Raw genomic sequence first — 15,826 nt, 5'->3', positions numbered from 1 at the left:
TGGTCGGTCAGAGTGCATCAGCCTCAGGCGCTAAAAATAGCTTGACTCAGTCAAGCATCAGCCCCAGACAGGGGTTGCTGGGTATATCCTGGTTTGGGCACATGCAGGATTCTGTCTATCTCTCCCTCTCACTTAAAAAAAAAAAAAAAAGATATATGTACCCCCTATGTTCATTGTAGCATTATACAGGGTAGCCAAGACATGGAAACAATCTAAGTGTCCTTTGATGGATGACTGAATATAGAAAATATGGTTCATAAAGTAGAATACTACTCACATGTGGGATATAAAATAGAAAGCAACAAATGAACAAAACAAAACAAACAAAATCATAGAAACAGATGACAATATGGTGAGTACCTAAAGGGAATGGATATGGAGGGAGGGAGATTAAAGAGGGTAAAAGAGATCAAATATATGGAGACAGAAGATTAGACTTTAAGTGATAGGCACACAATAAAATATACAAATAATATATTATAGAATGGTATACTTGAAACTTATATAATGTTATTAAAGTTACCCCAATGTTTAAAGAAATATTTAAATGAATAAAAATAATTTATTGAACACTTACTTTGTGTAAGGGGCTATATTAAGCACTTTATGTGTATGTCCTAACTCATTTACCCCTATAAGGGTAGGTTCATACTACTATTCCACTTCTAACCACAAAGAGACAGTGAAGTTCCACAGTTTTTTGTGCTAGAGCCCAGATTAATATTCAAAGTCTGGGTCCTCAGATTAAGTTCTTAATTACTCTGAGAAAGTGGGTGTTAAGTATATAAAAATTTATCATGTGAAGTGCTATAGGGCAGTAGTCCCCAACCCCCGGGCCGCGGACCGGTACCGGTCTGTGGGCCATTTGGTACTGGTCTGCAGAGAAATAATATATAATTTACATTATTTCCGTTCTAATTATATATAAGTCTGAACGATGTTTTATTTTTTTTAAATGACCAGATTCCCTCTGTTACATCCATCTAAGACTCACTCTTGGCACTTGTCTCGTAAGTTCAACAATTATATTTAAAAATAACACATTTTTTACGCTGGTTGCATAATTTTATTTTGTGCATTTCTCCGTCCCACCCTAAAGGCCGGTCCGTGAAAATCTTTTCTGACATTAAACTGGTTTGTGGCCCAAAAAAGGTTGGGGACCACTGCTCTAGGGTACAAGGAAGAATGATTTTTAGTCTGAAGGTCTAAAGATCAGACAACATGTTGTCCAGGACTGAAAGGATGGAGAAAATGAAAGTGTATTATTTAGCTAATATTACCATATTGATAATTTGCCAAGTCAGGAGGATATTTCACTTTAAATCTTAACTATATAGCAGAAAAAAATACAATTCAAGAAGAAATGTATTCAAGATCAAGGAACTAAAATTGTTATATCAAAATGTTAAATGGCCTGACCAGGCCTGATCAGGGGTCCCCAAACTACAGCCCGCAGGCCGCATGCGGCCCCCTGAGGCCATTTATCCAGCCCCCGCTGCACTTCTGGAAGGGGCACCTCTTTCATTGGTGGTCAGTGAGAGGAGCATAGTTCCCATTGAAATACTGGTCAGTGTGTTGATTTAAATTTACTTGTTCTTTATTTTAAATATTGTATTTGTTCCTGTTTTGTTTTGTTTTACTTTAAAATAAGATATGTGCAGTGTGCATAGGGATTTGTTCATAGTTTTTTTTTATAGTCCGGTCCTCCAATGGTCTGAGGGACAGTGAACTGGCCCCCTGTGTAAAAAGTTTGGGGACCCCTGGGATAGAGCATCGGACTGGGATGCGGAGGACTCAGGTTCAAGACCCCAAGGTCACCAGCTTTGAGCGCAAGCTCATCTGGTTTGAGAAAAGCTCACCAGCTTGGACCCAAGGTCGCTGGCTTGGGCAAGGGGTTACTCGGTCTGCTGAAGGCCCACGGTCAAGGCACTATGAGAAAGCAATCACTGAACAACTAAGGTGTCACAACAAAAAACTGATGATTGATGCTTCTCATCTCTCTGGGTTCCTGTCTGTCTGTCCCTGTCTATCTCTCTCTCTGACTCTCTCTCTGTCTCTGAATTTAAAAAAAAGAAATGTTAAATGAACAGATTTTATAAAGAATTTAGATACTGTAGCACCAGACATAAGAGTAATGGTGACCTGAGAGACACCCTTGATCTCTCTCCCCTTGAAATTTCAACAAACTGAACAGCTATAACTCAGTGAAGGAATCCAACTTGTCTCGCAGCCTTACCTAAAAAGATCTGCGCACAGAATAAACGTGGAAAGGGTAAAAAGCGGGGCAGAAGATAAGACATGCTCATGGCGGAGCTCCAGACAGGAGAGAAACTGGACTGTCTGGGTGTCTCTCTGCCAGGGCTCCAGAGAGGAGAGAAACCAGGAGTGACTGGGTCTTCTTCAGCTGGGGAGAGAAGAGAGACTGAGAGGCATCTGGAGATACTGAACTAAAGTGACAGCAGAACATGGGTCACTACCATTATTCCCATGGTCTGCGGGCAGCCTGAATTGGCACAGAGTCAGAGAAATACAAACTGTGCATCCCCAACATCCAGATCCTGCCTCTGTACCCCTTATGCAAGGACAACACACAAAAAGAAAACTACAGACCACTATCTCTAATGAATACATATGCAAAAATCCTAAACAAAATACTAGCAAATCGAATACAATACATTAAAAAAATAATTCATAGCAATCAAGTAGGATTCATTCCAAGAGAACAAGAATGATTTAACATATGCAAATCAATCAATATAATACATACACCACATGAACATAACAAAGAACAAGAATATATGAGCCTATCAATAAATGCAGAAAACGCATTCAATAAGATACAACATCCATTTATGTGTAAAACATACAATAAAGTAGGTAGAAAGTACCTCAACATAATAAAAGCCATATTTGACAAACCATTAGCCAATATCATACCAAATGGTGAAAAAGTGAAAGCTTTTCCTCTTATATCAGGATCAAGACAAACATACCCACTCTCTCCACTCTTATTCAACATAGTACTATAAGTCTTAGCCAGAGCAATCAGGCAAGAGAAAGAAATAATGGCATCCATACTGGGAAAAAAGAAGTAAAGGTATCACTTTCTGTAGATGACACGATATTGTATACAGAAAACCTCAAAGACTCCACTAAAAAACTATTAGAAACCATAAATAAATACAGTAAAGGCACAGGACAAAATCAATATACAAAAGTCTACTGCATTTCTATATGCCAACAATGAAACTTCAGAAAAGAGACTGAAAAAATAATTCCTTTGACAACTGCAACAACAAAAAATACCTAGGAATAAACTTAATAAAGGACGTGTAGGACCTATGTACTGAAAACTACAAAGCATTATTAAAAGAAACTGAAAAAAGCCACAATAAAATGGAAACATATTCCATGTTTAAGGACCGAAAAAAACCAACATAGTTATTAAAATGGACACATTACCCAAAGCAATATATAAACTTAATGCAATCCCCACTAAAATCCATATGTCATTTTTTAAAGAAATAGAACAAAAAAATCACCAGGTTTGTACAAAACCATAAAAGAACACAAATAGTAGCCAAAGCAATCCTGAAGAAAAAGAATGAAGCTGGAGGTATCACCCTACCTGACTTCAAATATATCCTACAGAGCCACAATAATCAAAACAGTATGGCATTGGCAGAAAAACACACACACAGACCAACAGAACAAAAGCAAGAGCTTTAGTAATGGGGAGAGGGGAATAATAAGGGATAATGATACAGTGGCAGAAAATGATTTGATGTTGGCTGCTGGGCATACAATGCAATCAAGAGTTCAAATGCTTTAGAAATGTTTACTTGAAACCTGTGTACTCTTATCAATCAATGTCACCCTATTAAATTTAATTTCTAAATAAAAGGGGGAAAACGAGTTTAGAATGATAATTGTCAGGATCATGACCCTTGCTTGCCTTTTCAGAGGTAATGCAAATTTTAACCAATATCAATTCTAGTCAAACTAAACATAAACTGAATCTAAGCTAATGAGATAAAACAGTAGGTAAAATTTACACTAATATACCTAAATTTTGAAAGACAAAACCCATTTTTACTTTCATCTTTAGAACAACATCATGAGAGCTGATACCTATTTTTTCAGGTTTGAGTAGCTTGAAAGAAACTGTTGACGTTCCTTTACCACCTGACTTAGTTGTGACAATTATGTCTCCTTTGTCATTTTTGGCTTGTCCCACTCGGCATACTATTTTACTTGCAGACATCCATTCTGCTGTCAGGAGGCAATTATGTCCACAAATTGTCAAGCCTAAAAATAAAAGAATGCATATAACAAAGTTCAAAAGAACAATAATAATCATATATAAAAAGACATTTTTCTTGTTCCTCTTAGTTACACCAGGCTTTGCCAAGAACTAAAAAATAAATCTGGAAATAACATTTCCTCGTTCAATATTACTTCTATTATTGAATATATCTAACATTATTTGCAAATGTACCATTGTTTCTATTGATTTTTGTCTAATCTTTTTCACTAATGTTTAAGACTTAGAGTATATTTGTTTCTCGAAACATCACTGGAATTAGAAAATAATGACCATAAAAATAATGTGTAGGCCTGACCTGTGGTGGCACAGTGGATAAAGTGTCAACCTGGAAATGCTGAGGTCGCCGGTTCGAAACCCTGGGCTTGCATGGTCAAGGCACATATGGGAGTTGATGCTTCCAGCTCCTCCCCCCCTTCTCTCTCTCTGTCTCTCCTCTCTCTCTCTCTCTGTCTCTCCCTCTCCTCTCTAAAATGAATAAAAAAAATTTTTAAAAATGTGTAGGCATTCTAGATTACTGTACTTAGATGATGAGAATCTTAAATTGCTTTCATGGTTATTAGAAGGGAAATTATTGCTATTATTAGAAGTCTAAGTTATTGATATAAAGTTGTAAAGTATAAATAAACATATATATCATTCCCTAAAAACATCTTTATACATCTTCCTGAAAATAATCGACATACATTTTTACTAGTGTTCAATTAGATAGGATGTAACAGAATGAACTAAAGTAGATACTTTATTTTAAGCGTAGTCTGGAGTCTGGTAAATCCAGTAAATGTTTTCAGGCATTACTGGTTTCCTACTTCATTTTTCTTATTTGCTTATCATTCCTCTACAGGCAGACCATTCTGCTTCCTTAGTGTCTTCCTAATGATACTGTTACTATCCTACATTCTGCTTTCAAAATAAAACTGGCACTCCCAAAAGATCAGCTTATGCCTGGCATCTCAGGCCCTGATTCCATGCAAATTATAATGTGGGCAACACCAACCAGGGTGGCACTGACAGATGATTGTAAGGAATACATGATCCCTACCAAAACACCAAGATACTACCCTTACCAGCTAGTCTCTATAGTTTCCATTACCACAAAATAGGGACCAATAAAATAAATATTTATAAAGAAAACAAACCAAAATATACGTGGCAAAGACATGGCTACTTCACACTTGTTTTTCTCATTATGTATTTTTTCTATACTGTTCAGCAGTCAAATTTAGCGATTACAGTTTTTTTTCCAGTAATACCTGCCAAATTTGGTTAACAAAATATTGGAAGGCATTCATGTTGTTATAACTTAAAACATTACTTAGTAAGAATGTTATATTAACTATAAGGAATAAAAACCACATGAACATAACATTTTAAAAACATTTAAAATAATGAATTTTAGAGATTTCTCTAAAACATCTATTATTTATTCATGTATGAAATTTTATTTTACTAATAAAACACTTAAAGGTTCCTTTAGGAGTAAGTTTTCTGTGGGTTTTTTAAAATGTGTAATGACATTGACACATTTTTAAATGTATTGATAATCAAAATTATTTTTTCCCAAATGAGGATTTCTTAGATATCTTTCCTGATAATCATTTTTGTTACAAAAATTTAAACAATTTAAGAGATTTAAAGCATCTCTGAAACTGTTCTTTATCTCCAAGTACTGTGAAACACTTCAATGCATATTTGCTCAAATAATTGTTATGTATACCTAACAGTCTGTGTATTGTTTTAAATAAATGAGAAATGTTTTAATTTACAAAAGATTTAATTACAGAGGGTAGGTATTTTGATAACACTCCAGAGCAATATATAACTTAATAATTTTTAATTTTACTGTATCAAAAAGATTCTTGTGATTTTAAATATTAACTCATTTTAGAAAGGAGAAAAACACAACAAATGTCAGGGCTTAATATAAAGTCATTCCTGACAGAAATCCCCTGCTAGAGAACTATCTTATGATTAAAATTGAGAACTGGAAACAACTATCAGCTACAAAGACATAGAAAAAACATGTTCAGATGAGCAAACATAAATGATATTGGGGAAAAAATTCCCAGAACAATAATAGTACATTCATCTGGTTATAGCTGCAATCATTGTTCCTCTGATTTAATATGTCTTCAGCATTTTAACTAAAAAAAATAATACTCACCATATAATTTAAAACATAGGATGAAATAGATTATTTTAAATGTCATGAAAATGAAATAAGACCGTAAAACCTATTTCTTAATTACTTAAGCTTACTTTTGCCAAGTTACTGAAAACTAAGAAACAAGTTACTGAAAACTAAGAAATCTGCTTTATAAAATATAATAAATATTTTTAAAGTAACTTTTAAGTGTTTTAGTTGGCTAATGTAGATATATCTGAGTTAAAAACACTTAAACAATTTAGTAAGTTAAGTTTGCTTTTTTAAAAACTGGTTTCTTGCCAATATATGGGCAACTGAAAGCTGATCTACCAAGGTTTATAAAATATACATTTAGTCAAATAAGAATAGTAATGTCTGAAACTAAGGCAAAATTAAAATGTATATAGACTAGTAACTGTCATGTTTAGGAGCTCCCAGTGACTGCCAATTAAAATGTGGGACATAAACTCCATCTGTATGGCCTTTTTCCATACATGTGGGAATTTTTGCACTTTGGATAAAGAAAATTCTGGAATAAGTTGTATCAAAAATCAATGTGTAGGATTAGACATGACTATCTTCATAAGAATATATTTAAGTTTTATTTACTGAAGAATCAAAAACTGTAACTAGAAAAACAGTATAAAATGAGACATATTTAAATAACACTAGCAAAAATAATTAGCTGGGAAGTGCAAATCTCAGTTATAAAACACGGTGATGCACTTTCTCTTTTCAAAAGGTTTTCTGAATGGCCAAAACACAATCTGTCAATCAGCAGCTATAATGCAAAAAAAAATCAAGTTCCAACTCATAATGTCCAGTACTTTACCAAATTAAGAAATGAGTCAAGAGAATGTCTGAATCCAGATAAATGTATGCGGGGAATCAGAATACTGTACCATATTCAATAACACTTAGTAGAGTCTCTCCCTTTCTCACAATCAATGGAGTGCAGTATACCCTCACACAGAGTTCACAGGGAAATAATCTTAACTGACCATACAATTATATTTCTAATCTGCTCTCTTCCCTGGCTGTATTAACACTCATTTGTATTTTTAAAAAACATAATCAGGCTCTTTAGGGACTGAGACTTAGTGGCTTCCAGTCGTTTTTTTTTTTTTTTAAGTTTTAGAAGAGATTAAGAAAAGCAAGAAGTGAGAACCACTGACAAACATCAATGCTTAAATAAGCCAAAAGTAAAGGGTCTCCATGATACAGAGGGAGGAGAAACATACTATTCAAACCAGTATGTAAAATTATTTATGCTGTATCAACTGGATGCATATCATCCATGTCCTTAAAAAGATTAAAAAGATTAAAAAGCTTAAAAACATAAACTGACCCTAAAAACTAAAACTTAGTTTCTTCTAAATAGTATGTAAATGTTAGAGGAGAACCTAAATAAGATAGATTAACAGGGGTAAGAAGGGATCTTTGCTTGTGAGTCTCTGCAGACTGAGACTACGCATTTAGATTAGTAGTCATGCTCTCAACCATGATGGAACAGCCATGGAACAAAGAAAAGAGTACAAGTAAGGTCTCTAAGTCACCTGGTGAGACAGTATATAGGGGGAGTGAGGATGAGAGCCAAGTGGTACTGACATCACCAGGAGATGGGGTTTAGATTTGAAGAGCAGTAAGAAAGAGAAGAGGAATAATTCACAGGACACTTGAGAAGAAAGAGAGTTGTATAATGAAAGGAAAGCTTAAGAGAGCAAAAACAGATAGGAGGCTATTTTAGCAATCTAAAGAGGAGAGAGAAGAGTCAAGGAAATGGAGGCAAATCTCAGCTTTGGAAAACTTTCTGAAGGACTTGGTGAAAAACAATAATGACAAAAATTTTTAACAGAAAAATCAGGAAATCAAATAATTATTTAATTTTTATTCAGCTCATTCTGTACAGACCACAATAATGTCATCTTCACTATTTCAAAATATCTTGCCTCAACTGCCCAACACAAAAATGCACTTAGCATGGATACATAGCACAGTCCTTCCCTTACCAATGAGGTCTGTTGGACCAGTCCCCAGGTTTTCTCCTCTAATTGTGACCTTGGTCCATGGTATTCCTTCATTTGGAGAGATGCCTGTCACAAGGGGGGGTTGCCGTGAACGAGACATGGTGCTCTGTTGATCAAACTGGAGATCTAGTTATAGAGATTATGTTAAAAGAGAAAGAAAAAAAAATTAGTGCCAACTGAGATAAGCATTGACTCAAAATACAAGAATGCTAAACATTTGGTACCAAAACATAAAAAGTATTCTTAAACATATAGTTCTGAATTTTTTAGTTGTCATTTAGTCTATCTGCCAACATCCACTGAACATTAAGTTTCTAAGGACACTCTAGCTAGTACTGTAAGGGGCAGAAAAATAATAGAAAACTAAGCCTTTGGTTCTAGAAGCTTTCAGTATCGTGACAGACAGAATCTATTGTGACCATTTATCTCCATGCCTACACCAGCTGAATCCCAAATATTGCTAGAAACTGTTTTACTCCCAATGTTGTTTAAGGAAGATATTCTGAGCAACTACAGTCATAAAAATTAAATGACACTTATATTTCCATAAGTGTACTGAATTTCACTTTATTTTTGTATTATACTTAGTATAGCAACTCTTTTTTCATGTGTTCAAATCAACATAGTGATATTTCTACAAAAATGATAGTGCAGACATACAGGAAGAAGCGTGAAATGCTAACTGTTCTGGAGTATAGCAGAGTTGGTAAAAGTCCAGTTTCTGAGTCAAATACACCTGTGTTCAAGTCCTGGTGTTCTAACTTACTAATTCTGTTCCAAACCTATTTTCATATGTGTAAAAAGGAGGTAATAGATAGATCCTTTCCTAAGGTTACAATTAAGATTACATAGGATAATTCTAGCAAAGCACAGTACCTAGCATATAGGCAACCAATAAATAATAAAACTTCACTAATAAATCCTGCAGAGCTCCTTAAGTGCCCAAGGCTTCAAACACCCTAGAAGATGAGGATGAGTTTCAGAAAAAAATAGATGGAACTTGCTAGTTAGACACTCGGGACTCTGCCTTCCCTCTGCAGTCTGGTAGAAATTAGAAGTATAGTTTCTGAAGAAACCAAGAAGAAGACAGAGATACCAGGCAAAATAGGGGTAATTAAGTGTCAAACTGCATAGCAAACTGTAGAACTCCTCTCCTCCTCCTCTTCATAATAAAATCTTACTAATCTTCTCTCCCTGGATTTTGAAAAAGACTTCTAACTCAACCTTTTTCATCTCCTGGCACACATCAACTATTATATACTAAAATTCCACATAATACTAAAAAAAATTTTTTTTCAATCTAATTTTTTTAAAAAAAGGTATAACTTCGATTCATTCACACCAGAAGGCGTCGTTGTGTTGGCTGTTATCATTCTCTTTTTATATGACAGAATCTAAGGGAAAACAGGTCAGTACACCTGACTAAATAGTCAGGTACTGCATGTTTTAAAAATTCTTGTGGCACACCACAAGATTATTGATTACTCTGCCTTACTGTATGCAATCCATTCCCAGCAAACAACAGAGTTAATTCTCCAACATATGAATCTCATAAACACCAGCCCTCATTTAAAAATAAAAATCTCCCATGAAACCCCACTGCTCAGCGGCCCACAGTGCCCACAAAATCCTTAACATTTTATTAAAACCTGTGAAAACTAGATTCCTCTACATTTCCTACTTCACCTTCAGTCATTTTCCTCAGTCATCAGACACTTAGTGCATGAGCCTGTTCACCTGTTATGAACAGCCAGGTGTTTTTTATTATTATTATTTACTTCACTGATTTTAGAGAGAGAGGAAGGAAGAAACAAGAACATCGATCTGTTCCTGTATGTGTCCTGACTGGGGATCGAACCAGCAACCTTTGTGCTTCAGGATAACGCTCTAACCAACTGAGCCATTCAGCCAGGACCAGTCAAGTATTTTTATGCCTTTGTGATTTCCCTTATCTTGTTTCAACTAAACAGAAAGTCTAAGTTTGTTAAATCCTTACCAATATTTCAAGGTCAAGCTAAATATTACCGTCTCTAATAAAGTCTCACTGATTCTCCTACAATGCTTCTGCTACATCATTCTAATATTCACTGTGCTTTAAATAAACTTTAGATATATTTGTGTCTAAACACACGATGTTTAATCAATTCAATATCTCCAATGCCTGTCACAGAGCACCTGACACCAAAAAGGCATGTCATGTAATTGCTAAGAGGTCGAATAAATGTTTTTTAGAATAAGACAAACATAGCAGTAGAGGATAGGGATAGAGGAGATGCATTACAAACACACATACACACAAAGTTTAAGACACTTGTATACAATAGCATAAAAAAGGATAAAATACTCAGAAATTAGTTATGTACCTTGGTCTTAGAGAGGATTTTATGAATTCGATCCCAAAAGCAAGAGAAATAAAGGCAACAATAAATGAATAGGACTAGGGACTACATCAATCTAAAAAGCTTCTGCAGAGCAAAAGAAACTATGAACCAAACAAAAAAGCAACCTACTGAATGAGAGAAGATATTTGCAGCTCTGATAGGTGTTAATATTCAAAATAGATAAAGAACTCATACAACTCAACACCAAACAATCCAAGTAAAAAACAGGCAGAGGACCTGAACACATGCTTCTCCCAAAAAAACAAATAGCCAACAAATACTTGAAAAGATGCTCAACTTCATAAGCTATTGGGGGAATACAAATCAAAACTACAATGAGATACCACCTCACACTTGTTAGAATGGCTATTATCAACAAAACAAGTAATAACAAGTGTTAGAGAGGCTGTGGAGAAAAAGGAACCCTCATTCATTGCTGATGGGGACATAAATCAGTACAGTCATCATGGAATACAGTATGAAGGTTCCTTAAAAAATTAAGAATAGTGTTATCATATGACCCAGTAACTCCTTTCCTGGGTATTTACCTAAAAATTTTGAAAACATTTATTTGCATTCCTATGTTCATTGCAGCATTATTCACAATGGCCAAGAAATGAAAACTGAAGTGGCTTTTGATAAAGGATTGGATAAAGAAGACGTGGTATGTACATACAATGGAATACTACTCAGCCATAAGAAATGATGAAATCGTGCCATTTGTGATTACATTCATAGATGGTTCTTGAAAATATCATGCTAAATGAAATAAGTCAGACAGAAAAAGTTACAAACCGTATGATTTTACTTATCTGTGGAATATAAAACTGAAACTCTAGACACAGACAGTCTAGTGGTTACCAGAAGGAAGAGGGGTGAAGGGGTAGTAAAGGGCAAAGGGGATCAAACACATGGTGACGGATGATCTGACTGGTGGTGGACATAAAATGCAATTAACAGATCATGTATCATAGAATCATATACTTATAACCTATACAATTTTATTAACCCATGCCACCCCAATAAATGTAATTAAGAAGACATGTTTCAAAGACCACCAAGAAAGTAAAAAGACAACACACAGAATAAGAGAAAATATTTGTAAGTAGTGTAGTTGATAAAAGACTTGCATCTAGAATTTATAAAAAAGACAACTCAATAGTAAAAAAAAATTAAATACAATTTTTAAATGGGCAAAGATTCTGAATAGCCATTTCACCAAAAAAGATACAAAAATATTTTATAAGCACAGGAAAAGAAGCCCAATGTCATTAGTCACTAGGGAAATGAAAATCAAAACCTATTTGGCCCTGATCATTGGCTTAGTTGGTTAAGGGCGTTGCCTCAAAACAACAAGGTTACAGGTTCGATCCCTGGTCAGGGCACACATGAGAAGCAACCAAAAAATGCACAACAGAGTGAAACAACAAATGTTTCCCTTCACCCTGTCCTCTCTATCCTTTCCTCTCTCTGTTCTCTAAAAATTAATAAAAACTAAGCCCCAATCAGATAGCTCAGTTAGTTGGTGTGTCACCCGGAGTGCGGAGGTTGCCAGTTTGACTTCCTGGTCAGAACACTACAGGAGCAGTTCAATGTTGCTGTCTCTCTCTCTCTCCCTGGCTCTATCTAAAAAGTAAATAAATAAATAAATAAATAAATAATAAAACAAAAAATAAGGTATCGCTTTATGTACACCCATAAAAGGCTGTAATCAAAAAAGAAAAAACATAGTATGTTGGGAAGACTGTAAAAATTAGAATCATTTTACATTGTTGGAGGAAATGTAAAAGTTACAAGCACTCTGAAAAACAGTTTGGCAATTCCTTACAAAGTTAACATAGAGTTATTACCTGATTCATCACTTCTATTCTTAAGTATATATCCAAGAGAAATGAAAACTTACGTTCACATAAAAACATCCATGAATGTTCACAGGATTATTAAATAATAGTCAAAAAGTAGAATCAACTTAACTGATATAAGGGTAAATAAAATGTGATACATCCTTACAATGGAATATATTTGGCATGAGAAAAAGGAAACAGAAATGAAGTACTCACATGCCACATGATAAGTAATTATCAAAAACATTATACTAAGTCAAAGGAGCCAGCCACAAAGAACCACATACTATATAATTTCATTTATCTATAAATGTCTGGAATAGACAAATCTATAGAGTCAGAAAGTAGATCAGTAGTTGCATTTCTAATGGCATTTTCACAGAACTGGAATAATCCTAAACCGTACATGGAACCACAAAAGACCCCAAATAGCCAAAGCAATCTTGAGAAAGAACAACAAGTTTGAGGTATCAAACTTTACCTAATCATCAAACTATCTATATTACAAGGCTGATGTAATCAAAACAGCATGGTTCTGGCATAAAAGGACACATAGATCAATAGAACAAAATAGAGGGCCCAGAAATAAACTCACACCTATATGGTCAATTAATCTACAACAATCAAGGCAAGAACATGGAGTCAAGGTAATCTCTTCAGTAAATGATGCTGAAAAACTGGACAGATACATGTAAAGAGAGAAAAATATACAGTGACAGAAAATGACTTGACTTTGGGTGATGGGCACAAAACTCAATCAACAGTTCAAATGCTATAGAAATATTCACCTAAAACCCATGTACTCTTGTTGATCAATGCTACCCCATTAAATTTAATTTCAAAATAAAAATATTTAATAAAAAATTAAATGTTAGATTAATTTTAATTAAATTAGACCTCTTATACCATATTAAAAAATAAACTGAAAACAGATTAGAGTAAGATCTAAAATCATAAAACCCCTGAAAGAAAATGTAAATAATAAACTCTCTGATACTATCCTGAGCAGTATTTTTCAGGATATATCCCCTAGAACAAAGATAATAAAAGCAAAAATAAACAAATGGAACTACATGATACTAAAGAATTTTTGCACTGAATAGAAAACCACTGACAAAAAAACAAACCTACTGATTAGAAAACATTTGCCAATTATATAGACTATAAGGGATTAATATCCAAAATACGGAATTTATACAGCTCAACAAATAATGTGATTTTAAAATGGACAGAGTACATGAATAGATATTTCTCCAAAGACATACAGATTTCTAACAGACCCATGAAAAAGATGCTTAACATCACTAATCATCAGAAAAATGCAAACTATAACCACAATGTAATACCACCTCAGACTTGTAAAAATGGTTATCATCAATAAACCAACAAACAAGTGTAGGCAAGGCTATGGAGAAAAAGAAACCCTCGTACAATGTTGGTGGGACTATAAATTGGCGCAGCTACTATGAACGACAGCATAAAAGTTTCTCAAAAAATTAAAAATAAAACTACCATATGTCTCAGCAATTCCACTTGTGGGTACTTAGCCAAAGAAATCCAAATCACTAATTTAAAAACAGATATGGGGTTCGATTCTCGGTCAGGGCACACAGCAGAAGCGCCCATCTGCTTCTCCACCCCTCCCTCTCCCCTTCTGCTCTCTCTCTCTCTTCCCCTCCCGCAGCCAAGGCTCCACTGGAGCAAAGTTTGCCCAGGCGCTGAGGATGGCTCTGTGGCCTCTGCCTCAGGCGCTAGAATAGCTCTGATTGCGGCAGAACAACGCCCCAAGATGGGCAGAGCATCGCCGCCTGGTGGGCATGCCAGGTGGATCCCGGTTGGGCGCATGCGGGAGTCTGTCTGACTGCCTTCCCGTTTCCAAATTCAGAAAAATACAAAAAAAACCCAAAAAAACAGATATGCAGCCTGAGCAGACAGTGGTGCAGTGGATGGAGCATCAGACTGGGATGTGGAGGACCCAGGTTCAAGATCCCGAGGTTGCCAACTTGAGTGCGGACTCATCTGGTTTGAACAAAGCTCACCAGCTTGGACCCAAGATCGCTGGCTCAAGCAGGGGGTTGCTCAGTCTGCTGAAGGCCCACGGTCAAGGCACATATGAGAAAGCAATCAATGAACAACTAAGGTGTCGCAATGAAAAACTGATAATTGATGCCTCTCATCTCTCTTCCTTCCTGTCTGTCTGTCCCTATCTATCCCTCTCTCTGACTGTCTCTGTAAAAAAAAAAAAAAAAAAAAAAAAAAAAAGATATGCATCCTATGTTCATTGCAGCCTTTTTTTTTTTTATTTAAAATTTTTATTTAGAAAATTAACTTTAACAGGGTGACATTGATCAATAAGAGTACATAAGTTTCAGGTGAACAATTCTGTAACATTTGAACTATTGACTGTTGTATACCCATCACCCAAAATCAAATTATTTGCTGTCACCTTATATTTGACCCACTTTATATCCTTCTCCCCACCACTCCGCCCTCGCCATTCACTCAAGTCTCCTTCCACCTACCCTCATTTCCCTTCCCTCTGCTAACCACTTCACTTTTATCTATAATATATCCATAAATCTGTTTTATATCCCACCTATGTATAAAATCGTCCAGTTCTTAGCTTTTTTTCTGATTTACTTCTTTCACTCAGTATAATGGTCTCAAGGTCCATCTATGTCAGGGGTCAGGAATCTATGGCTTGCGAGATGTGGCTCTTTTGATGGCTGCATCTGGTTCGCAGACAAATCTTTAATAAAAATGATAATAACATTAAAAATATAAAACATTCTCATGTATTACAATGCATTCATTTCCTACCACTCATGTTCATGGTTGCGGGTGGCTGGAGCCAATCACAGCTGTCCTCCGGGACACCACCAAATTTTTATTGGATAATGAGTAAGGTACACGGGTCGTTGTGAGGTCAGGAAGTAAACTTCCCTCCTTTTAATCAAGTAGTCAGCTAGCTAATTGCAGAAACCCTTTGAAGAAGATGGCTAAAAGAAAAAAAGATGAGGAGTATCATACTTTTCAGCAGGAATGGACAGAAGAATTCGCCTTTGTGGAGAGAGCAGGTTCTGCAGTGTCTAATATGCAATGAT

The 15,826-nt window shown here is 35.3% G+C and overlaps 1 protein-coding gene across 4 annotated transcripts in view; it reads right to left on the bottom strand.

Moving 5' to 3' along the window:
- EXOC2 (exocyst complex component 2) overlaps nucleotides 1-15,826 on the bottom strand; it is a 191,481-nt gene that overhangs the window by 151,840 nt on the left and 23,815 nt on the right. For 2 of the 4 annotated variants that reach the window (XM_066268535.1, XM_066268538.1), the window contains exons 2-3: nucleotides 8,480-8,623; nucleotides 4,132-4,308 (exon numbers count right to left, since the gene is read on the bottom strand). In XM_066268535.1, the coding sequence (XP_066124632.1) occupies nucleotides 4,132-4,308; nucleotides 8,480-8,597 (295 nt within the window). In that variant the 5' untranslated portion in view covers nucleotides 8,598-8,623. Of the gene's footprint in view, nucleotides 1-4,131; nucleotides 4,309-8,479; nucleotides 8,624-15,318; nucleotides 15,472-15,542; nucleotides 15,631-15,826 lie in introns of those variants that run through there. The other 2 variants (XM_066268537.1, XM_066268534.1) reach the window with 2 other exon arrangements.

Source organism: Saccopteryx bilineata, chromosome 3 (genome assembly GCF_036850765.1).
Source record: "Saccopteryx bilineata isolate mSacBil1 chromosome 3, mSacBil1_pri_phased_curated, whole genome shotgun sequence".
NCBI classification, from domain to species: domain Eukaryota; kingdom Metazoa; phylum Chordata; class Mammalia; order Chiroptera; family Emballonuridae; genus Saccopteryx; species Saccopteryx bilineata.
The sequence above is the reverse complement of the archived record's forward strand: the minus strand, read 5'-3'. Positions and strand labels throughout refer to the sequence as shown.